This window comes from Neopelma chrysocephalum, unplaced genomic scaffold (assembly GCF_003984885.1).
Source record: "Neopelma chrysocephalum unplaced genomic scaffold, ASM398488v2 Primary Assembly neopelma1_87, whole genome shotgun sequence".
NCBI classification, from domain to species: domain Eukaryota; kingdom Metazoa; phylum Chordata; class Aves; order Passeriformes; family Pipridae; genus Neopelma; species Neopelma chrysocephalum.
Genome location: NW_020897749.1, coordinates 5183408 through 5209618, shown reverse-complemented (window position 1 = coordinate 5209618; position 26211 = coordinate 5183408). Strand labels below are relative to the sequence as shown.

Sequence of the window (26211 nt, the reverse complement as noted above, 5' to 3'; positions counted from 1 at the left end):
TGACCCTAATGTTTAGCTTGAATGAAGCATTTAAGTACCACATAACTTTAACAGCTGAAGCAGATCAAGCCTGCTGTTGTTTCTCTAACTGTACCTTTTCAGAATGTTTTTAAAATTCACCTAATTTGAGAGCAGCAATAATGGCTTGCATAAGTTTTGTCCAGCGTTCCACTGAAACTACACTTTGAGCAAGTCATGATATCAGTTAACCTTTCTGCAAAGTGGAAGTAATAATATTTATCCACCTTTATAAACAGCATCTATACATGAACATAATAAGCTCTGTTTTTAGGAAAATTGAAGAGCCCAAGTGCTTATTCTGTCAAAGAAGCCTTGCTGTCTCTGAGTGGGGTCACATTGAATTCTCTGGGGATAATGACAGTCTTAGTGTTTGGGTAGTTATACTTGACCAAGAATTTATCCTGCAATTGTTAAGTGTTACTTTCACTTTTCAAATTACATTGTTTGACTAGAAATTGACAAATAAAGCTGATATGGTGAAAACGTTGTTTAAATGCTATAAACAATGTCATTTTAATCAGAGTCTGTCTATAAACAGAGCTATAGCTGAATATGACAACAAACTATAAAACAATGAAGGTTTCTTTCATTATAGAACCCTGTCTTTGAATAAGTTAAAAAAACCAAACAACTCACACGTTTTATCTTTCCAAAATTATGTTTCCCATGTTATTTAAGATTACGTTGTTAAATAGTTTAGCTGAAGAAACTCTGATGTGAATAAAAGCTCCAATTCATTTATTATTTTATAGTAAATTTCCAGTAATTATGGCTGCAGAGGAAACTAGAAAATATGTAATTGCATAACTAGATATTGTTGTTTGCTGGGGTCTTTAGAAAGGTTAACTTAATAGCTATGAGGCCACAGATCTTCTATTCATCTAGTATGGCAAAAGCTGGAAAGGACTTGGTGTGTGGAAGGCAGAGAATGGAACAATAGGATCCATCCTTGTCTGAACTACAGACTTATTTTCCTTTTCTGTTTTTGGAAAAAAGGAAAAAAAAAGAAAGAAAAAGATTGTTTTTCTGCTCTTAGGAAAGTGAGAGATATTCAAAGTTAGGGAAAGGTCAAAAACTGGAAACTAGGTTGGAACTAGGATGTATATCTCTCATTGTGCCTTGACTACTAAATTATCTTAATTTGATCCTTGACAAGTCTGCTACAGCAACAAATTTGATTCTGTTGTATCTGCTCAGAGCTTGGAGTTATTGATTTACAACACAGCCTTGTGTGTGTGAGAGCGTTTCAGATGAACCCTTAAACGTGCCTGCCTTGCATTTTTGCAGTTACATGACTCTAAAGATGGGCTCATGGAAATGCCAAGCCCTTCTTGCTGCTATTGAGCTGCCTCAGAGCACTGCCTGTATAACATACCCCCAGTGCACCAAGCATGCCTAGGAAGTGATCTTAGGCATTCATCATGCTTGGGTTTTATCTATGGGATGGTCTCCTGGCACCAGGTTTTTAGCATCACAACGGAAAGATTATGGTCTCGAGGCCACCCATAACACACCATAGACATAGGACTCATGCGTCGTTCCTGTCAAATGCAGGTATAACACCTGAAGAGGTTTTCTTCTCTCTGCTGTGCCTGAGGTTGCTGTTGATTCTATATTAATATCCTGGGCAATAAACTTCTGTGGCTGAGCAGCAAACACTGGGCTAGTCCAGTGACCTTTATTAAGTAGGTGGTCAGAACCGTAGAGATACCTAAGATATGCCTACAGGAAGGGCAGGTTTCTACTACACAGCTTAAAGGTCTCTCTCCCTTTCTCCCCTGTGTGGCTGACTGAGCTAACACATGCACTGATTATCACACTGTTGCTTCCTGACACCTGTAGGTGTTTGTTGCATACTGATTGCTTGCTTAAACCAGGTGAGGGAAAAACAAGTAACTCGCTGCAGCTCACCACTTTAAGAGTAGAATAGCATGAGTTCACTTCCTAGAGTATGTATAGACACACCTTACAGAAATCTCAAAACATATGGCTATAAACAGGCAGCAGCAGGGCACTAAGGCCTTTGTCCCTACCTGTTTAGACAATTTAACAGCTGCTGAGGTGGAGGAAGAGGTGGGCACTTCTTTCCAGAAGGCTTAAACCTGTGTTTAGGAGTGTGAGGCAGAAGAAATACCCTCTACCTTTTAAATTTATGGTGGTTTACGTTTTTTAAGTGCTTTGCAGTTCTTGTTTTAAAGAATGCATTATACCAGCATTATTCAACTGATGCTCTTTAGACTCCTGCTGATCTGTAAAGCCTCGGGAAGTACCTCAGGAGATCACTGCAAAGTGTGTTTCAAAAAAAATCAGGTCTGCCTGCATTTCTATGCAGTTAGCAGATTTGTGTCTGTGCTGTCAGCAGGTGTAATCGGAAGCTGGGTCTTGATTGCTCTTCGTGCCTAATTAAATAGTTTGTAATTATAATGGTGAAAATACGGTTTTCTTAAACACTTAAATTCTGTTTACCTAAAAGCTTAGTGTTCCTAAGCCATCCCTCTGCACAACCACAAAATCAATAGTGGAATAGAAGAAAATGAAGGTGGGGTCTTGCGGTGTTTTTTGTTTGGGTTTTTTGGTTTTTGTTGGTTTTTTTTTACTGTTTTGTCCCCCTCTTCAACCTGCCCCAAAAGTTAGCTAGTCTTTTGATAAGAATATCTGGAGATATTGTTTGCATTTTTAAGATATGCAAAATAGTACAGATCCAGTTTCAGTGATGAACCAAGACTGAAGGGTTTTCATATCACTCATAGAAAAGCCATTTGCTTTACTACTACATCATGCTCAACATAGTCACTGATGTCAAGTTTTCTCTCTCAAATGCTCTGATACTGCTTCTTCCTCACTTTCTTTCTACACATTAACACCTTTTCTCTACCTTCTCATTCCCACCAAGTACTGACTCTCTATTCTCTGTCAGTACCCGCCAGTACAAGTCAAACTACTCCTCTCTCTTAGAAATTGTTCACTTCTGACTGTACCTCCTGGTCCCGTATGTCTGAACACTGTTAATGCCAGCTACTTGAAAACATAGCCAGTCCTGGTTCTTCTTTCTTGCTTTGAACCCAGTCTCCTTTTTTCTTTTCCTTGTTTCTTCCTGATCTCTTGGAATACCTATTCCTTCTCGCTCACCGCTCACTTTCGCCCACTAACTCTTCAACTTTTGCTTCCTTCTAATCTTTAAACAAGCTGAAATCTGGATTTCCCAAGTTTGTGTTGTTTTATCAACCATTATTTTTACTGCAACTCCTCCTTCCCACTCCATTCTTGACCACACTGTCTCTAAGAGAACTGAGAGCTCTTGAACTTCTGTTCTTCTGCTGTCATCCAGACCTTCCTTTCCTTTCTCAATCATTTTAAAAAGTCTAGAGGGCTAGACTGAAAAAGACAGTCTGTTCATCCTAATTCATACTTGCAATACACGATAGCTCTGTGAAGTGTAAGAGGCTATGAGAGTGCAGGTACCTTTCCAGACCAAAAGTAGAATACATCCAGAGCCAGAAATATAAACACCTGACTGTGCTCCTTAGCATTTATTGTCATCAGAATTGACTCTAGCATGTATGGTTGTAATGTTTATTTCCTTTTTTATTTTTTTTTAATAACTGGGGATGTCACGCACATATATTGCTGCTCTTTTTGTCGCTGTTGTTGTTTGTTTAAATATTAATTCTGTCTATACTAATTAATGTTTCTGGTGTCATGTCCTCTGACATAAAACAAATCTCCATAATGTTGTCTCTTTCCTTCAGTATTCCCTGTCTCTCCCTTGCAAATTATCCTAAACTTACACTATGTTTTTTCTTACATTGTAGCTCCTCCACAGTTTGTGGTGAGACCACGAGATCAGATTGTAGCCCAAGGTCGTACAGTGACTTTTCCTTGTGAAACTAAAGGAAATCCCCAGCCAGCTGTTTTCTGGCAAAAAGAGGGAAGTCAGGTAAGCTCTAAACACCCTATAAGTCTTTCAAGCCTTTCTAAATAGTTATATTGTGAAATTTTAAGGAAAATTTTTTATATTACCTTTCACAGATTCTCTTAATCTTTCACAGGAATTTGTCTTTTTAAACTATGACTATTCTGTACTGAAATTTTTGTTGCCTTTTTTTTTAAAATATTGATATTATGAAGAATACAAAGGCCATTTAAGTTGTTGAAACTTGGGCTAGGTGCTGTGCAGATGTACAGAAAGCAACAGTAAAGACTTTTCATTCTGAAGCCCCCAACAAACAGGTGGGCGAGACAGGCACAGTAGATAAAAAAAGGTATGACTCAATTTTTTACTAATCAGAGTCAGTAATTACAGTTCACAACCTGTCTAGACGTGATCAGGCAGATATGTACCATGCAAGCTGATTTGCACTGGCGAATTCTCCTAGAGCATACAGATATAGGTTTTGAACACGCAGATGCTTTCCTGAGTAAAATTGTCCCGGGAAATTTCCAGATCTGGTTTTGGAAATACTTCCCAGATCTTTTTTGCAGGCAGAATTTGTGATGTGGCGATCGGTGTTGCCGTCAGCCAGTACTGGCTTCTACAGCTTAGTGTTTGAATGTCACATCTTAACATTTCTTTGCTGCTGTTGCTGCATTGGCACGTTATTACAGCAGAAGTCAGGCCTCCTCACTTTGAGTGTGCAGTTCATGTTAGAATGTTAAATTTGAACACTGCAAAAACTACGTGCTGTATTCTCTTTTGCACCTGAGAAAAGATTAAAAGGGCCAAATGAACGCCCAAGGATGGTGCCTTCTGCAGCTCCCTGCTGAGCCCTGTCATGGCTACACCTGTCTGTGTATTTATGCAATATACCCTTCTCTTTTGGCAGGTTGGTCTCTTCAGACCCCTGTGCTACTTTTCCCCATGTGAGTTAACTCACGTATCCACACTGTGCTGTGCAGTGCAGACGTGCCTTTTGTCAGATCTGAAGGCGCTGTGTGCATCAGCTCAGTTAAAATGTGAGATAAGAGCTGAGCCACAGATCTGCTGCTCTGCCCCACCTGCTTCTCCTTCACCTTCTCACGAGATCAGAAAGCTATTCCAGAGTGACAGGACCAGGCTGACAGCATTTTGTGCTCTGCTGTCTTTGTGGCTTACAAAGATACAACACTATTGCTTTATGAGCGTAAGCTTGTCTGAGTGTAAGCTTAACCTTCAGTGTGTATCTCTCAGTGTACTGTTTGGAGAAATTTAGATTTAGCCTCCATGGATCAAACCCTAGAAAAGCAAAGTATCATGAGTCTGACTAAGGTGGCAATTTCCAAGGGGAAAGTAGAATAGTATGTTGAAATTAAAGTAGGAAGTAGTGATGTGCTAGCAGACATTTCAAAACCCTTCCTTGTAGAGCATTTTAATAACATGGTAATGTTTATGTAAAGTGAGCTTATAGTGTCACACTTGAATCTAATAAAGTGGACATCCATCATGCTGTAATAAAGAGAAGAGCTTCTAATTAAAGTAGGACATCATTTGCAGGATTAAAGTCATTTAGCGTAATTGAAAAGTGTTAATACTCTATTTTATCCTCTTCCATTTCTATCACTTCAAGGGTAAAAACATTTTAAGGTGAAAATGCATCTTGTGTCTTTAATTGAATGTTATTACCTACTGATTGTACCATGTTGAAGCTGCTTAATTACAAACCTGGAAAATTAATTACCATATTGAGAAACAGATCCCCGAGGGTTAGAATAGTATTTTTTGGCAAATAAAAGCCACATAAAAATTGATACCTACATGGTTTATAATCAAACCTTCAAACACAACTCAGTGTGATTTACAACTTCCTCATGTTAATCTCCATTGATTGTCAGTGAAATAACACAGGTTAGGGTTACCCTCTCACTATATAACTTGCCAGATTTTGCAGTGAGATGCCATAAAGGAGGTGAGTTTCCACACACTGTATATCATCATACAAATGGAGGGTGGTGTTTTTGCCAAATTACGTGACTTTTCACCTTTACCTGCCCAGCTATAAATTTTTTCTTGTCTCTACAGTGCTTGCTTTTGCTTTTACTTGGGGAACTGTTTGCAGCCCCACTTTTAGTGTTCGAAGTAATGTTATGTAGTCGTGTTATCCCACTCCAGTAATTGTAGGGCATTTTTCATTGAGACTCCATTTCTCGATCCTGTGTTTTTGAGCACAACCAGCTGGAAGGGAGGAGAGCTGTTCCCTCCTGAGTAATTTTTTGTGCCAGCCTGTGCATAAACAGCTGGCCCTTTGTACTTGGTGGCCTTTTCCCCAGACCCCAACAGCCGCCCACCAATGAAATGCACGAGGGCAGGGTGTGTGTAACCTTTAGACTCTGTGGATTAAATTCCTCCTTGAGATAAATTCAGTGGTACTGTATCAGGGATGTCTTTGGTCCCACTTTTCACAACCCAGCATCTGTACCCAGATAAGCAACCCGACAGCTCACTAAAATAGTGAAATTATAAAAAGCACTTAAAAAAGAGGTTTTACTGTAATTTAGGACAAGTTATAGCTTATAGTTGTCTGGTCTTTGAAGAGAGGAGTCATGAGACTGGTGAACTCCTCCTGATGTGTGGAATATTTACTGGAACATGGTACCTTCCAGAACAGTGAGGCCCATGCTGAAGACAAAAAGAAGAGTAGTGTCCCCTGTCTAATGCTATGATAAAGAGGATTCTGGATTATTTTTCTCTTAAGAATTAGGAACTTGATCCTTGCAGTGTCTTTTACATTGTGTTTATTTATACACTTTACATAATGAGTGATAATTGGAGTCAAGATCAGCCATGCCAAAATTCTCCACTTTCTCATAAAATTCAGTGAAGTTTTCATAATACCCTCATTCAGTAGGTATCTGTGCCAAGCAGAAGTTATTCTGAAAGTTTCAAGGCAGTTCAGAAAACAAGGCAATTATTTGAGATCCACTCAGTCCCATAGCCTGAAATTGCTTCAGAATTTTAACACTGTTTTCCTATTGGATCTGACATGTTTACTGGGTGCATATTGATTTTTGAGGAAAAAATTTACTGTTTTAAATTTCTTGAACATTGCCATTGAAACAAGGCAAGGGAAAAGCCTAGGGTGACAAGTATCCTTGTGGGTTAATACGATTATAAGGATACTTGTAGCGTCGGATCTTATTTAAAGCATATCACTTTCCTTTTACTGCCAAAACCATAGAGATAAAGGCATGAGTTTCACTTAAAAGCAGAATTTGTTTCTTATTTGAATTCTTATTTGTTTCTTAAGCAGTTTGTTGCTTATCAGTTCCAAATCCTTTTTTGTAAACCATTAAGGTCTGCAGAAAATTCATTTAATACCCTATTCTACACTTTTAGATTCTATTTTTAGCCCATACAGACAAGCTTACAAGTTAGTAGGGAGTCATCATTAGAAAGCACAGTGGAGCTATACAGAGCTACAGTAATGACTGAAAGCTTATCACAGCATGTTAAGTGTTTTGGGGTATTCCTGCTGCAAACAACTGTATTTTTCATAGAGGCTTGTTGAGCTGACATAAAAGCCAGACCCTATTTTACAGGAATTACTTTTGTTTAATTACTGTTTAAGCTGTTCTCCTTTCTGCCTCATTGGGCAATGCTTCTGACCTTTCCCTTTGCATTGCTTTCGTCTTCCTGTTCTTATTTATTCACAAGAGCTGTGCCAGATGGTATAACTTTTTCCTTGAAAACGCAGCCCTCACTACTAAAACCTTTTCAGTATTGATTCATTCAGTCCTTCATCATATGCAATGACTACTACAGCCATTCCAACTATTATTATTGACATCTCTTTTCTCCAATCCAGCCCAAAGGCAAAAGCTAATCTCCCTGTTTTTTGCTAACTGATGTCTTATCCTACATGAAATTATTTTTTCTCTCTGATGATTTCTACATCAGATTAATACCCTTTCTTTTCACCCTCAAAGCTCCATGATGCATTTCTCCTTTGGTATATCTCAGTTTTAATTTCTTTTTACTTCTCCTTTGAGCTCTCATGCTCTGCCAGCTTCTCCTACTTTATGACCTGGTCATATCTTCCTCCCAGCTTTACTTCTGTGCCCTACTCTTACTTTCTCCTTTGCCCAGGACATATTCACAGCCAAACAATAGTGCTATGCTCCCTCAAGTCTCCAGGAGTCAATTTTTTCTGCTAGTTTTCCAATGTTTACTGTAGTGTTATGTCCTCCTGGTTTGATAGCCAAACTAAGTATATTATTACAATTACATTCAGAAAGAAGATGAATGTGTCACAAGTATAAATCACTCAAGTGTGATTGTTGGAAAATGTCTCCTCGCCTACACCCCCAGAACACAGCACTGTGTGCTGTCAAAGGGCTGTTTCTAATTTAAACTGCAAGTTGCCCAAGGCAGGGAAAGCCAGCTCTATGTGTTCATAAAGTCTTACTTTTCCTTCTAGTTTATTTATAGTACTTTTAAGGGAAAAATCGTCATCTCTCTAGCTGAGGGAAAAGTGGTGCTTTTGTGTTTTGAACTGATGTTTGATGAATTGTCTTTGCAGAACCTACTCTTCCCAAACCAGCCTCTCCAGCCCAACAGCAGATACTCAGTGTCACCGACCGGAGACCTCACCATTACCAACATCCAGCGCTCGGATGCGGGATACTACATTTGTCAAGCACTGACGGTCGCTGGAAGCATTTTAGCAAAGGCTCAGCTGGAGGTTACTGATGGTGAGCTATTAGAAATTCCCATTGTTTTTTTTTTTTGTCCTGTCAAAAGTATTTTAAAAGCAGTGTAAATAAAGGCTAAGAGATCACATAGTTCATACAAGGAAACGGACAATTTTCTATAGGAAATAAAATGGAAAAGGATTTCCATGCAATTGTCTGTGGAGTCAAAAAGGCATCAAGGCCTATTTTGCCTTTTGCTTGCTTTCTGAAGGTTTCTTAACAATGCAAAGAAGGGAAAAACAAGCTTAAAATAAGGTTGATGAGAAAGGAAGCTGCTTGGTTTGCTAGAGCTAGGAGACGACTGCAAGAAAACATTGTGGAGAATGAATAGGTTTGTGATTAAAGCAGTGAATTGGGGTGCAACAAAAAATTAGTCCTGATTCCCAACAGTCTTCACTACCATCTTACACAGCTAGTTTGGGAATGTGTCCTCAGCTCAATTAAACCAAGGCAGTTGTTTGAACGTAAGCTGTTGGTTTAGAATAGCTACATGTAGCCCTTTAGTCGCTCTGTGAATAAGGCACCTACCTCAGAGCTGTGTTCTAAAAATTTCTTGTATGGTTAGGTGTGAAAACAGCCATGAAAATGAGAAGGTAGCGAAGAGTTTTCAGGAAAGGAAAAGCATCTGTCTTGATGTTTTCCATTTCAAATTTTTGGGTTTGAAATTTATCCTGCCTTGAAGTTTACCTTACTCCATCTCCAAACATGAAACCTTTTCATATGTCAGGAATCCTGTTGATATCCCTCTTCATCCTCTTGTGGATAGAAGGCAGTTTGCATCCTTTAATGTTAGTGAGGAAAACAGTAGAATTCCTCTTATACCAGGAGATTGTGGCATTCCCCAGCATCATTATTCCTTATCTTAACTGACACATTAAATATCTCCTGACAGACTTTGATGAATTTTTGCCATTAAAACTGTTGTTATATGCAGAGGTCTACTTTTACTGTTCCCTTAGAGACCTGCCTGCACCATGAAAGTTTGAAAAGATGTCTAATTTTGAATAATCTGCCTTTTCACAAGAGCATATTCATCACAAGTGACAGGTAGAGAGGTTCAGGCTCATGTTATAGAGGTTTGAGCATTAATTTGATGCCTCCTCTTTGTTTTCCAAAAGCTGCCTATATTTTTATGACAAGGGAAGATAATTTCTGCCTTATCCTCACATCTCTTCAAGCACATTGCTTTTCTGTAGTTTCTGGACACTAAAGGCTTTGCTTTTCTCTGCGATCCCTTTAAGTCCTTTCTCTCATGCTCTGAGAGAAAATGATGCCTTTTCATTCAATTCAAATTTAAATGTAGATTAAAAGGTCATTTAAAATTAATGGAAAGGCAGTATTTTGTAATATCTGTCCATAGTGCTGCCTGACTCAGGGCCGTGACTGTGATTGGAATAAATAGAACACACAAACATTGGCTGAGAGGACATTGAGCTGTTAATGGTTGCACCTGCTGATGCTGCACAGATTTACAGCAACAGGTGCTGAGTGGATCAAATCAGGTTCAAGGACACGAGTGGTGAGAAATTCTTCCTTTTGACAGGCAAGGCCTGTGGTCCATTTCTTGTGTGGGGAAAAAAATAAATCCCAATTGATCTCTTTGGAATTTTCGTTAGTTTACTGGAGGAAAGTGTCCCTGCTAAAATGCAAACTCACCTACAGCTAATTCTGATTAAAGGCAGTGTGCATTTCACATTGCTAGAGAAAGCATTAGCTGGAGGCTCTTCTGCTCAGAGAGTGCAGGGCCTGCGTTCTTCAAATGCTTTCCAGAACCGGCTGTCAGCAGCATGATCATTATGAAAAAATACAAAATTGCTTTATAGAAATACCATTTCATCCCCGAGTCAAAGGGCAGGTGAGGTCAGAAGAAAAGTGCCAAAACAACATTGTGGAACTGAGATGATAGAAATAAATCTACCATTAGATCACAGATATTTTTTTAATTGCTTTTAGTTAGGAAGTTACCCATAAATGTCAAAATAATCTGTTTTGGTTGATGCTGAGCAGAAGTTAAGGAAGCTAATGATTTTTATCGGTAGGGAAATCTAATTTAATGGTTTTAAAAATATAATAAAAGATAAACACTGTGCATGTTAGCTATATACTTAAGCATTAGTGTTCTAGTTTTTGGCTGGTGGTTTCAGTTTTACTTCATAGCCCAGAATTTTTCTGTTTGGTTAATGATTTAATAATAGTGGCGAGCCATCTTTTTCATTTTGAACACATTTTTGTTTGATCCAGAGTAATTTAGATCCAATTGAAGTTCCAATACAGAATGAAAACATGTCATGTGCAGAAAAACAAGTGCTTAATTATACCATATATAGCAGTGTTTCAGTTGTTAACATTTTTGCACTTACAAGTCTTTACTGGAAATATTTTTAACTCAAGTGTTCACATGAGAAGAGATTACTAGCTGTGATGAAATGTGCTGAGTTGAGTGATAATTTTGCTGATTATGGACTGTGCTAAGAGCCTTCGGTGTATTTGAAATTCAAATCTTGTATTTTCTTGAAAGGCTATCATGTAATTCACTGTCTAATGCACATCTGGAAAAGCAAAATCATTTTAAAAATTGAACAATCTTAGCAATCCTTTCAAACTCAAGAAATGAATATACAGCTCACAGTCTTAAAATGACAGATCCTGGAAATAAACCAAATGCTTCCATCTATGTCTGTGCTCAGCATAAAATGAATAGTTTACAATTAGTATTTAGTTACATAAATTTACCCATCATGCACAGAATATTTTGGAAAAGATCTGAATTTCTCCTTAGTTAGTAATCTTTAACACTTATTAATAAAAATTGTGGCCAATGCACGTTCAGCTGTAGGATCAACCTGCTTTGTCCAGTTTACCCAGCAGTTGCTGTTTAGGGTGAGTATTGGGTTGGAAGGAAAAGATTAGCCTCACAGTGTGCATTTTTCTGACAACATAAGAATGAACTGGTTTAGGATATTGAATTAATTAAAAACATTGTGTTTCTGGGATTTTCAATATAGCAAAAGGCTGGATCTGTAAGGGTAATTCAGAATAGATTAAAAAAAGTAAGAGGAGGAGTTGGCAGCATACCTCAACAGCCCACTCTCCACTGATTTGGGACAGACACTTGAGGCATTTTACCCAAACTCCTTTGCAATTTTTTTTTATTATAGATCTATTGAATGCTCTGGGATATCTCTCTCTCAAATCCTCTACTCACAGTTTACTCGCCTGCAAATCTGGCCACCATGATTCTTAGCCCTCATCAAATGTGTATTAAATATTTTATAGCAAGTGTGACAGTCTCAAACAGGATAGATTGAGAACAATGTCACAGCCTCCTGTGAAGCTCTTCTGCAAAGAAAGACAGAAGGATTGGTCTCTGCTTTTCCAACCTAACCCTAACCCTGCCCTATCACACTGGTGTTCATCATGTGAATTTCAGGACTTATGTTTGATTTTCCCCATTAATTCACTAGGAAAGTTTTTGAAATTTTGATTTCAGAAGTGAAAAAGTAAAGATTGCATTTTGTCATTCTCTTATTTTAATTTCCTGTTGTAATTTGACCACATTCCACCCAAAATCAAACATGATTTCAGTTGATCCAAATTGCATTTTTAGTGAATAAACTGTTAATTAACAAGTATAATTTTTTCTTTTCCTATAATCTGTTCCAGTTTTAAGATGCATCTTATCACAAAAGAAATATTTTAATTTTTCAGTTACCAGAATATAATAATATATGGATACTGGCAAATAGTTTCAAATCTATTTTTTAAATTAAAATAATTTTGAAATCAGCCACTGATTTACCATGTGAACATATTTCCAGCCACAGAAAATGTTTCTGTGGAACGGTTGTAGAAGTTTCCTGCAAGGGGAAAACTCTGTAAGTGAAAAAAAAATAAATAAATTGAAATGTTTTAAAAGCAACTAACAAACACCACACCATTTTATGGATATTTTTCATTATCTCTCTGTTCTTCAGAATGTTTATGATATATGTTTTTAAACCTCTAAGCAAGTTTTGGATCCTTACTAATGAGGAGACCTATGTGGTAGGAACACAAGCACCCACACAGGTTTCATAGAAGATTTACAAGTCCTAGTGGTGAAGACAATACAGACATTCACAGATCAGTGGAAACCCTAAGTGTTCATTTAACCTTTAGCCTTAGTGTCATGGAAACCTGTAGTGGTCTTTCACCCATGACACCCTTGAAAATGAAGATTCCTTCTGGCCAGGAGACTTTCAATTACACTATTGATCAGAGCTATTTAAAGGATTATGAGCTCCTCATTTGTGCTGTAAAAAAACTAATTACGTGCCAAAGAACAATATCTGTAATGCAGTAGGTTTTGAAAATACCTACATTGCTACACATATGAAAAACAATTAGATGAAGCAAATAACTGCAATAGAATAGTTAGCAACTTAAATAGTAATTTTTCCATAAATTTTAGCTACCTAAAATACTGGGATTTCCTGTTTTACATTAAATCTAAAGGATAACTTGCAGTTAAGTTTTCATTTGAATATACTTGTGCTGCAGGTATCCTTATATTACGTACGAGATGAGATCAGTTTTTATTTCACCAAATGGCTGCACTGTGTAGTTATAAGGTTATAGTGAGATAAAAAATTTCATATTAAGGTGAAAATGTATTGCATTTTCTCTTTTCTTGTAGCATAGTGTTTCCTGTCCTATCTCTGAGTTCAGTGGGTGATATTTCAGAATTTCCAAAATAGCTTTCACATTCTGGTGTTAATAAATAGTCTTTATTGGCCTTCTAACTTCAATAAATGTGATGAACTCACACTCCAAGGTGTGATTCTGATAATACTAATGATTCTGTCCTTTGCGAATCTTGTCAACAAAACAAGGTAGTTGTATTTTTGCAGCATTCAACTTTCAGAAACAATTAATTTAGGTATAAAATGTACCACCAACATGTCCCTAATATTTTTTATTTATTAAATAGCGTAATGAAAGCACTTTAGGTCTGTTGAAGGTTCCAGAGGGACCTTTGCATCTCAAACAGCTCAAATACAACAGAGACCTTATTGCTTCATAATAATTTCTTTTCACTTCTTTGTCAGAGTCAAATGTTGTGTATGGACTGTAATAAACAGATTTTCAGCTAGAATAAATGGTTCAAACTCAATTGACATCAGCAGAGGGAGACTAACTTACACTGCTTTAGAAGATAATCATGCCTGTTACAATATTTAATAATAATAATGGCCCATCTTCGCGAACGAAGATTTTGGGAAAGGTCTTTTTACCTTTCCAGCCTGCGCAATGGATTTTTTAGGTGAGACACAGCCTGCGCTGAACTGAGCCCACCCTTTAATCCTAAGGTTCGTCTGCCGGGGCCAAGCAAGCTTGGACAATGGCAGTGAGGTCCTCAGGACGTAGGTTTGTTTAGAGTGTCCTTCTCATAGATGGATGGCCTCACAGGGCTAACGACCTCCATCAGGCCAGGAGACCGGGGAATCGAACCCGTGGTCGCAGCAGTGAAAGTCCTGCACGCTAACCACTAGGCCACCAGGGGTCTCCACAATATTTAATACCAATCACATAATTGTTCAGTTGTTTAAAGATTTAAAACAGCAGCAGTGTGGCAGGTAAGTATATAAAAATGAATATTCAGTTCTGTTTACTGATTAAATGCAACAGTCAAAGCCTTGTTTATATTCAAGTATTTCACAATCCTTTTTTATAAACACATTCTTTAGAAACAAAAAGTTATATTTTGCTGCTTAACAGATGGCTCAGAGGATAGGTTCAACAGCAGATTACTTATGAAAAAATGGTCTTTCAAGAAAAGTGAATGTGAGCATTTTACCTCATCTTCAAGGTATCCCACTGGTCATGGAATGAGGTTTATACAAAGCCATGCACTCGCCTACTGGTTGCAGAGTCCTTGAAGCAGTATTTCAAGCATGCAAATGTAAATTATCAGGGGAAAAAATTAAGAGAGTTCATGGCTTTAAAAGGTGATGAAATGATTTGATAAGTAAGCTTTTAAATGGTGTGATTGAGTTTGAGCTTTTCTCCACTGGAAAGAGCGGTACAGTCATTTAGATCACTCAGATTATGAAAATGTTTTGTATTACTGTGAGGTATTTTTGCAGATGAAAACTTGCAAATTGAGCAGGACTGGGGATGTGGTTGGTACCCACGCTATAATAGTGTTAGTTTTTCACTTTGAACTCTTAACAGATTTTCTCTTCTAGGCCATAAATTAGGTAAGCAATTAAGCACATTTTGATGTGACATCAAATGTGTGCTTTAAGTGCTTTCCTAAATTGGAAGAAATAAGTGATGCACTTCAATTCTTTTCTGAATCAAGGTCTTAATTTTCATCCTGCGTTAACCAAATGAGTCTGATGATCTTTGCTGACAGAAATTTACACGTCTAGGTAAATTATCTCTACCTAGAGATCTCTACCTAGAGATTACATTTCTAGGTGTTATCTCGCAACGGTGAAACAAAATCCTTACAAAAATACTTTTCAAATATGCCAGCTAATTGTTAACATGTACGGGTCTTCCAAAATTAATGTCTTTAACCTCTTGGATGCTGCCTTAAACCAGTCTCTTAGAATCGGTGCTCTGTGAAGGAACGGGGCTCACTGGAGCAGAGGATCTTTAAAGGTGTGGGTGTCGCTGTTTAGTCTTGACAGATAGGCCTCCACCCATCATCCTCCAGGGACCCATCAACCAGACACTGGCAGTGGATGGCACAGCTCTGCTGAAGTGCAAGGCCACCGGCGACCCCCTCCCTGTCATCAGCTGGTTGAAAGAAGGATTCACCTTCCTGGGCCGAGACCCTCGGACGTCCATACAGGACCAGGGGACGCTTCAGATCAAAGCGCTGCGGGTGAGTGACGGTGACCAAGCAGGCGTGACGGGTTCTACACGGCTGGTTCTGCCCTGTCACTGTGTGCCTGGAGCAGCTCTGCCACCTCCCCCTCGTCTTCGAGATTAACTTGTCTTTTTTACCCTGCCATTCTCTCCAAGTCCACATCCTGTTTCATTTTTTGACACCGTGTAGGGAAGGAGGGGGGAAAAAAGAGAAGAGTGAAACTGGTATCAGACATTTCAATGAGAATTCCCTAAAAAATAGAACTGATGTTTAAAATCTTAGGTATGTTTCAGGAAAACACATGAGTTGGAAATGGACAGAAATATAAAAGGACAGTCCTTCCTGTCTTTTCAGTTAGTCTTACCATGAAGCCATTGGCCTCTCTATTTAAACTTAGAACAGTTCCTTGCCAACACCTGATCATAATTTTCCAAGGACTTGTAGTGGTAGCACGTGATCTAGAGTTCGTCAGGGTTTGACCACGCACTTTCTCCATCAATAAGTCTTGTCAGTCCTGAACTGGATGATTTATTCCAATGTTATGCTTGCTGGAAATATTCCACCAGGCTGCAAATGGCAAAAGACAACTAGTACATGAAGTCATATGCAGCGGGATTTCTATTCACAATAAATACCTATTGTAACATTTACATTTTGACACATGATATTGTAATATTCCAAATAGCATAACATCCCATGTGGTTGATAAATATTGCACCACTAATCTTTTTTTCTTGGCTTTTAATTTTTCCCTGTTCAAAGATAAACACGTGTTAGTTGTTTGTGTGTATTTGGACAAGCGTGCATATGGAAAAACAGTAAGTTAAATGTCCTTATTTGTCAAGAACTTAAAGACAATTTCAGAAACCACTTAATTTCGTCAGCAGAAATTTCTGCACTTGGCTTTTCCATCGAAAAAAATGTCAATAAACGTAGCTACTGATGACAAGACAAGTTTTGTTTTCTGATACCTTCTCAGTGGTCGTAGATGAATTGTGAACTTTATTGGAACAAAATGGAATTTATTAAAAAATTTATGCTAGCTTTCCTTGAGTAAACAATTTATCCTTCCTCCCTGGGCTGAAGGCAGGTTTAGGCCATGAAGGTTAATGCATTTTTCCTGTAGAGCTGGATTAAAGAGTGCGCTTGAATAGTCAAGATTCCCCAGTAGTGTTAGAAAGCAGCAATTAAAGGTGGAGGCTTAGTGATTTCAAACAAACTTCCAGGCACTGATGATGGGCTTCTGTGGAGTGTCCATGAGGCAGAAGCTCCTGGGATACCTGTCTGCATGCAGCTATGCAAACAATGAAATTGGTTCTGAATCGTGCCGGCGCATTAATCTCGCTGTCAGAGGCCCAAAGTCTGTAAACTAAAGGGACAAAAAAATTGCTTGCAGGGGGAGAAGAAAACAGTATTAGTAGTGAGTGTGGTTTTGAAAGACATGAGGCTTTTATTGATCCTTAAGTGGCTCATTCACTGCTAACCAATTTTCCTTAGAGGTTCAGAAAGGCATTTTTTATAAACCCCTCTATAGCAGTGCATTCAGATTCAAGAACAAAAACTACACAGGACCATAAACCACAGATTTCTCATGTCCCTTGCTATTTTTGTGAATTAAATATGGATTTAAGTGTGGAATGTTTAACTTTTCTCTCAGGTCTACGTGAGCAAGGACTAGCACTACTTCTTAAGCCAAAAACGACCATGAAAATGTCCAAGTACACTTAACATATCCACATTCAAAATAAGTTAGTATTTGTCACCCACATGTCCTCAGCCTTCTGGATGAGGGTAGATTTAGATTAGCTATCAAGAAGGTATTCTTTACTGTGAGGGTGGAGCAGGTTTCCCAGAGAAGTCATGGATTCCCCATCCCTGAAAGTGTTCAAGGCCAGGTTGGATGGGACTTTGATCAGCTTTGGTTTAGTGGATGATGTCCCTGCCCATGGCAGAGGGGTTGGAAAGAGATGATCTTTAAGGTCCCCTCTTAGCTGGTCATTTTCTGCTATGTAGCTCTTTCTGTTACATCACGATGAAATTATTCATGAGCCTGCAGCAGTCACATGGGCCACAGTCATAAGTATGAACATAGAAATTTTTTCTGATGAGCCAATCTTTCCAGTTGCTCTGAGGAAGATAACTGAAAACTCACCTACGTCACTGACTCAGTACCTGTTCAGACAGCTCAGCACTTATGGAAATCTCCCTTCTGCTCCACAGAATCTACCACACAAGGTTTAGGCACCTGCATTAAATAAGGAACAAAACTGTTTATTTTACTGAATAGAAAACATTTTTCCATTTGCCTCCCTCATTGTTTTTTCCATGGCACAAAAAAAGAAGTATAAATAATTGAATTATCAACACACTATGTCTGTATCTAATCCATCCACAGTCTGGAAGTCAGATAATTTGCCATAACTTGCAAGAAGCAGTGTATCTCCAGCTTGCTTTATACATTGAGTTTGTCTTCTGCAAGTTGCTCTGTCATGTACACCACATACTTCATTGAGTATGCCATACACCATCTGTCACAGTAGCACATAAATGAAGTTGAGAACCACAGCCTTGAGAAATATTCCCCATTATCATGTAATGAAGAATTATATATTTAATAAAAGCTCAAAGGAAGCAAAATAAAACACTGCTTCAGAATGCTATAAGGCCCTCTCCTCTGGAAAATCTCTCCTTTCAATAGTCTTTCTCATTTCATCAGCAGCACTGCTATATTTTGAGTGTCTGAGGCATTGTCAGAGGGGTTTCACTGTTGCTTGTATTTCATGGAGAAAAAAAAATCTCCTGAAATGCAAGTTAGGCTCCTCCAGGCAGTTGAGCCAGCTTCCTCCCCTAAGAATTCCTCCTCTTAAGTTGCTTCCTCCCCTAAGAATGGTGCACTGCAGTCTCAGTGTATCTGAAGAAAATACCAACGAAATTCAAGCATGACCAAGGTAAAAATCAATTAAATTATATATCAACAAGTAATCTGAAGAATATCTTGCTTATTTGCCTTCACATTCTTCTTGAAGAGTGAAGTATAAGCACATATGCTATAGTGCTGATCTGCATTTAACAGAAAACCCATTACAATTCCTTAAAGTCCAATAAAGCTTTTTGGATGCATTTCTATTTCCATCAAGTCATCTGAGGGTGAATATAATTCTTCTTCTTTATCACTAGAGTCAGCACTCTCCATCTTCTGCTTCCACCTCCAGATTACCATGCTTTATGCATAGTGGTAGGAGAGCTTCTCTGTATATTTTGTCTTTGTAAAGTTACTGTTTCCCATCCATCTCTGTGGTCTTCACTAGTTCCTGACTCAGAAATCTTTATTTTAAATTTAAATAGGGGATAGGAAAACACTTGGCAAATTTTCTAGTAGAACAATTTATACAGTGATGAGATTAATATTGACAATCAAATTCAAAACAGTTTCCCCAAATAAATTTAAAATATTTTAACTGACAAGGGAAACACAATAGTTTTATACCAATGCACTTTTTTTTTGCTACCAAAGGGCCTTGCAAGCCTGAAATAAAATCCCATGTGAAACAGAAGAAAGGTAAGCATGGTGTAGGATCTAATTTAATCTTGTTATTTGAAAATTGCTTGGTGGACTGTCTGTGTAGAGAGAACCACTGTTATGCATCAACAGTATTTGCTTGTGTGGTGGCCTGTATAGAAATGACTTCATCTGTCATAAAAGTCTAAGATGATGTAACATCCTTCCTTGGCACTGGAACCTGTACCTCTTGCTCATCATGGGGTAATGAATGGTGAGATTTTGCCCTCTAAGAGGTTAATTGTCGTTATATCGTTACCTGATTTCACCTGCAATTGTTGTAACCAATACAAACACTGGCACTGTCAAAAACTTCCATTCTGTAGCATTTACAGTACTGGTACCATTAACAATATGAAAATTAGAATTAGTAAAGTATTAGAAGCAAGTAATCTTATTATAGTTCTCTAAAAGTAAGCCACCATTAAATGATTGTTGGAAAATATCTGGTGCCCTCTAGTCTGATGTAAAATGTAGGCTAAGTCCTTCTTACCAAGAAACATTTAGAAAAAGAAAATTAGAGTAAACTCAGCTGATTCTAAAAGGTTGTTAAAACTGCCCTTATGCCCCTCTTATGTCCAGCTGTCTGATACTGGGACTTACACTTGCGTGGCTACAAGTTCCAGTGGGGAGACCTCTTGGAGTGCTGTGCTGGAGGTGACAGGTAAGTGATGTCCAGGGCTGTTGCAACTGGCACACAATGAAAGCGTAGATCATACCACAGCAGTCTGAGTCAAATAATCCGTTCTAGAACTTCTGGGATTGACATGGAGGAGTTTTGGATGAGCAGGTTCCATTCTTCCACACGCCCTGCATATCATTCCTATTATCTTTAAATGCACATTGACATTGAAACAGTTTTTATGTTTGTCTCCAGTGACAGAGGGAAGCTGTAACTCTTCTAAACAGGAGTATTAATAAACTGTGGATTTACCCAATAATTGACTTGGCCAACAAAACTATTATGCCTACACAGAGGCATTTCAAAGTCCAAAGTGCCCTCTGTGAGATCTGGAGTTGATTTGGATACAGGAACTTTCTCAGCTTTCTAGAAACTGAGTTTCTGGTATTTTATGCAAACTTCAGTAAAGGTGGTGGGGTTTTGTTTTGTTTTTCTTTTTGTTTGTTTTTGTTGTTCTTTTTTTTTCTTTTTAAAAAAATATTTATTTATAACCTTTCGAATATTGCATTTTTTTCTTTCAGTATGTACTTAAAGAACGATAGGTCTTCATCCAAAAACATATGCAATTTTTGACTTAGTTCTTTACAGATTAAGAATATTCATTATAATGATTTTTGCAGATGTTTGCCACGTCTTTCCTTTTAATCTTCTACTTTGATCAAATTATATAACCAAGGACAAAAAATAACTGTTTTGCATTTGCCCTTCACAGAATCCGGTGGAGCAACAGTCAGTAAAAATTATGATATAAATGACCTCCCTGGGCCACCATCCAAACCTCAGGTCACTGATGTTACTAAGAACAGTGTCACCCTGTCCTGGCAGCCAGGGACCCCTGGAAGCCTACCAGCCAGTGCATATATCATTGAGGCTTTTAGGTATGTGAGTTATTCCACTTATAAGCTCCTTTCTTTCTAATTTTGCTTAAATCCTGGTAACAGCTGTTCTCCTGGTATTGTGGTGTTCTTTTGGACTCCACACATATCATTAGAGATTCATTAAATGACAACTTCTATAGCAGGCATTGATTCATATTTTTTAAACTGATTTATTTTATTGATTTTTTTTTTTGTTAAGTGATTAATTGGAGAAGCATCTATCAATTTCTACTGGAATATAACAGAACAATGCAGTCATTATTTATTACTTAACGTTGATGGTCAGTGAGAGTCTTCTGTGGAATGCTGCAGGTTCTTGAATATCATAGGACAAATGATATGAAAATAAGTGGGTAGTTCTGAAACTTCTCTGCACACTTTAATTCCTGCTCTTGTTAAAGCAGTACCTATTAAAGAGTCAAATCACTTTAAATTTCTACTTCTTACTGTTTTAGATAGATGAAAACTTTTAAGTGAAAAGGCTAGTGTGGATAATTTAGGATTTTATCCTGCAACCTGAGCCTAAAGAGAATTCAGCTGCTCCCTCCCACACAGCAGCAATTACTATGTGGTACAAAAGAATTCCTGGGCTCCAATTCAGCAAGTTTGTTTAAGCATGGGCCATACCTCTGCAACGGATGTGTAGTACCCATTTCAGCTTAAAAATCCACACGTTCTTAAATGTTTTCCTTAATCGAGATATTCAACAAATGACAAATATTTCAGTTCATCTTTTAATTAAAATTCATGCAAGTCAAAATCATATGTATGCAAATTTTAGCTAAAATGCTTCATTCTGCTCTGTTAATATGTAAAGAACATTATTGCATGTGCAGTTTGTTGGTTTTGTTCTAGAACTTATTCTTTGTGCATTGCATGAATGAAGAAATTGAAACAACATCGAAATCGTAGTTTTCCATTTTCTTTTTCCTCCTAATATGTTTAAAGACTTTTTTTATCAATACTTTATACAACAAAGCACAATAAAATAAATTTTCCTCTTTAAACTTTTGTGATGTTTCTCCCTAGATAGGCTTTAATGGCATCCCATCAATAATTTTAACAAAAGCCAGACGTTTTCATTAAAAGCTGTTTTTACAATCACATTTGAAATCTTTTTATATGCTGGATTTTAATCTAATTATAATAATGTTGAATGGAAAATGTACTGACAAAAAAAATATTCATATACTTTCCTTCCTTTAAAAGCAAGTTTTCTGAATTTTTTTTAACTTTTATGATTTTAATTCAAGGAGACTACTTTTCTTCCGATGACAACTTATTGACATAATTTACTTAGCAGTATAAAAAATTATTCTTTTAACAGAATTTTCCTTTTAAAATCTTATGTTCAAAAGTAGTAGCCTATCATTCAAATTTACTTTACAGCTCTCTACACTTTCCTTTTGCAGGCATTTATTTTAAAGAAACAGCAAAAGGTTTTGCTTCTGTTGCAATGAAAAATACTTTTGAGAGCTGTGTTGCTTTTTTATCCCATCTCAATGAGTTAGCCGAAACAAATATTTTTAATTTTACCCTGCTTTTACTAATTTTTCCTGTACTTAGACTTGATCTCGGGTTACAAAAGTAGGTCCTTTCACTCCTTTATTTTTCTCTTGCCTTAGTGTATAACCTTCAACCCTCTTCTCATTGCAGTCAGTCTGTGAGCAATAGTTGGCAGACGGTGGCAAACCACGTGAAGAGCACCCTCTACACTGTGAGGGGCCTGCGCCCCAACACGATCTACCTGTTCATGGTGAGAGCCATCAATTCACAGGGCCTGAGCGACCCCAGTCCCATGTCAGATCCTGTCAGAACACAAGGTAAGGGTGGCTGTTAGGGATTCTCTGCTTGAGCTAAAATAATAAGGAAGATCTGAGAATTGACCAATAGGTCAGTCTGGGCTTTAGCGCCCTGACTGAAGGAATCATGAATCGGGCTTAACCAATAGAGGTAAAAATAGTCCAATGTTTGCTGTATGAATCTGGAGCTTAGGAGACATAGTTTCCCTTTTTAATCCTTCCTACAGCGTAGACCTTTTGATTTGCAGTTTACTTAGACTCATTGTGCTCCTGTTTTCTATTAAAAGTAACGTGAGTTAACTAAGATTTTCTGAAAACTTCTCTGAATACCATGTTCTCCTCAGTATCTCTTCTCTCCATGTCCTTACTTCCTCTCCATCATTATAACAGGGATATACAGTAACAACAAGTGCTTATGGCAGGCAGACACTGTATTTAGTGTTAGTTTTAATCAAAAGAGCGGCACAAAATATCTCTATTATGTGGATTAATCCAACATTTAGGCAGAGAATTCATGTAAATTAAGGCATTTTCATGCTAAAAATATATTGAAGTTAGTCTGAAAAAAGTGCATTCTATTTATATACCTACATTTCGAATTCTTTATATTAATCCACTGCATAAACCAGGAGGGAATGTTGAAGTGAAATCCCTCATTTATGGGGTGGTGATATGATTGATAACTGTGATCCTCCATCGCTATTGAATCAACTATTGAATTCTGTTCACATTGCATCAAGTTCTAACTGCATATAACTGCCACAAACAAATTTCCCTGCACAGCATGGATTTTTTTTGGCTTTGACAAGATATTGCTGGACTAATTAATTCAAGAGTGTAGTTCTGTCTTATGCAGGCTGTAATACAGGAATTAATCATTCTTTGGAATCATAATTTTTTGAGTCTAAAGCAATAGGTCTCTTAACTTAAAATGAGATCCGCTGTTTGTGTTTGTGTATGGAGAGAGCATCCAGCTTGTGTAAGTGGTTTGTGTACTTCACTGGTCCTAGATGGAAAGAGATAAACAAGAGTAGGGTAGTATTTCTTTATCACATAACCATCAGATCCAGCCCCTCTCATCCCAGCCTAGTCCTGAATAAATCTGTCCTTAATAGTTAGACACTCAAAATAGTAATTCTGGCTGGAAAAAGAGAAACAGAGCTGTTTTCAGAAAAGCTGGAGAAATGAGTTGTGCAGGGATTTTGTGACTTGACTATTCACGGAGCATCACAAGTTTTCTTCTTTATTACTCTCCCATTATTATAGGGTGACTCATGCTTTTCACTGCAACAGCCTTTCAGTCTGCATAACTTATCACCTAGCTAAAAAAAAAAACAACTTTGTTTGGCATTTGAGTGTCAAGTATAGACTTTTTACCTGACATACTGACAAGCAATTTGATTTCAGTAAAAACATGTCTTTTAATTAGCTACAGCATGTGTTGCAGCTTCCATTTCCAGAAGCTGTTTAGCAGTCAAGCACACTCAGACATGTACAGGATTTATAGCTTCTTTGCAAGCCTGTAGTTTAATAGAATTAAATCATAAAATCAATTGAAAATTAACATAATGTTTTGATGTGATTTCTAATTATGCCTGAATTCAATTCAGGCTCACAGAAGAAGCTGACACACAGTAGAAAGCCTATTCACAGTGGCCATGGAGAAACAACAAAGCAGCCATAGCAGTGCTATATAATAATTTGCAACAGGTGTCTCTGGTAGCTTTAATAGCTGAGCATTTAATGTCCTGGTTTTAAGCATGGCAAATACAAGTAACAAGATTTTATGTATATTTTCCCGAGTGGACTACAAGTAGACAATCAGGTACTTTCAATAGGTTTACCTTATATGACTTACAACAAAAAAGGACAGAGAAATCATAATTACCCTAAGAAAGGAGCTGATTTCTTGTTGGATTATTAATAGACCAAGGAGTTGACTTCTTGTTGGATTATTAATAGACCAAACCATATATTAAAAAAATACTTTCAAGAAACTATAAATAATCCTATCCCTGAAATTTAAATTAATAGCAACTAATAGTACATCCCCTGGAAGCTGATACAAGAGAGGTTATAGAAAACATCTAATCAATTTTATTTTAGAACCCTCTTAATGGTGACCAGAATAGAGCTTCTTGAACCAGTTTTACTTGAGTCACAATTTTATTATTCCAATGCTTGTTGATATCCTTAGAGATAGATCAACTCCTTTTCCACCAGAAGCCTCCTAGAAACGTGAAAATGGCAAGACATTACTCTGTGAGTGTCACACATGCATATGTTTTCAAGTGTGCATATCAGAAAACAGAATTCCACATGTACATCTTAATACTAATTTTTCACTGTTATGAGTTCATGTTATTCCCTCCTGGACATATGTCCCAATAAAATGATGAAATGCCATTCATACAAAGATATTATGTAGAAATGTCCTTTCCTCTGAGGGAATACAGGTACTTTGCTGGTTGTATACCACAGAGCAACCTAACCTAAAAAGTAACCATGTAGGTATTTTGTAGCAGGGATCATAGCTTTTTGTGGATAGCAGCATAAATTATCACCCTGTAGACCAGTCTGACTTGTTGTCAGTTACAGATTCATTTTATAATATCTCTCTATTTCTTGGTTGTGTTGAATAGACATAATTTGCTAGACAAGCTCCTTGACTGACATCCATATTTGGATTCTATTCCCTTTGGAGATCCTTGGAGCCATTGTAAATTGAATATCAATAAAAGCCTGTGGCGATATTGTTTATTGGTGACTCAGAACCCATAACAATCAAGAATTAAGAGCCTGAAATATTGATCATCAAGAATTCTTTTCTTTCAAAATCTGGAGTCGTGATTCAAACTCAACTGTTATATTTAAATATTTCATTTTTAAGACCTCTATTACTTCTTTTCAATAATATTTAGAAGATAAAAAGAAGTCACGTGATGCCTGCTCCCACATCTAAGTCCATTAGAGGGGCAAAAAGTTTTCTGTATGTATTCTCTTCACAAGGACATGATGTTGATCCAGAAAGTGGGGAACTGTCTTTGACTAGTGAATCCCAAGGGACAACCAAGCAGAATTCACAGATGCATGACCATAATTTGTCAAGCCCTTTCGAATATAATCTGTGCTTGTGTTCCAGATCCCCCCTTAATTTCTGTCTAAGTTGGAGGGAAGGGACATGCTACAGTGATATATTAGTTGGGTGATAGCTGTAGCCCAGCATTCTCCTTTTGGTGAAGTGTAAAAAGGACACACTGCCCACCTCCTTCCCCATTTTCTGACACATATGTTCTGTTTGCAGTTTAGCAGAGGTGATATAAGCCTTCATTCAGTTTAACACAACAACCCAAATGTGATCCCTAAGGACTAGGCATTGGGACCACATGTGGTGCTGCAGTTGGAATCACAAATCTCCATATGTGTATATCGAGTTACCAAATAGCTTCAGATTTTGACTAGAAGAAACAATTTCCCCACACACTTTGAAGGGCACATAATCTTGAAAAGAAAATTCTTTTTGGTAGATTGTTTTTTTTGGCCTTCTATTAGATCAAAATCAGTTTGGCTTCCTAAATTAATTCTTTCGTTTTTTTTCATATTTGCTCTAGATTTCATTATCTATGTCTGTAAAGGGAAAATTTGCTTTGCAGAGGAAAATGTTATTTTTAGTGTTTGGTTTCTTGTGTGCATGGTGTGTGGGGAGGGGAAGCTTAGTGACAGATTAGAAACATATAATGACTTAA

General features: G+C 37.5%; 1 protein-coding gene across 13 annotated transcripts in view; it reads left to right on the top strand.

Annotated features, from left to right (window-relative positions):
• The window catches only part of ROBO2 (roundabout guidance receptor 2), a 1078275-nt gene that overhangs the window by 970510 nt on the left and 81554 nt on the right, over positions 1-26211 (top strand). For all 13 annotated transcript variants that reach the window (XM_027692569.1, XM_027692568.1, XM_027692575.1 and 10 more), the window contains 6 exons: positions 3834-3958; positions 8514-8685; positions 15354-15559; positions 19686-19767; positions 20498-20663; positions 22320-22486. In XM_027692569.1, the coding sequence (XP_027548370.1) occupies positions 3834-3958; positions 8514-8685; positions 15354-15559; positions 19686-19767; positions 20498-20663; positions 22320-22486 (918 nt within the window). The remainder of the gene's footprint in view (positions 1-3833; positions 3959-8513; positions 8686-15353; positions 15560-19685; positions 19768-20497; positions 20664-22319; positions 22487-26211) is intronic.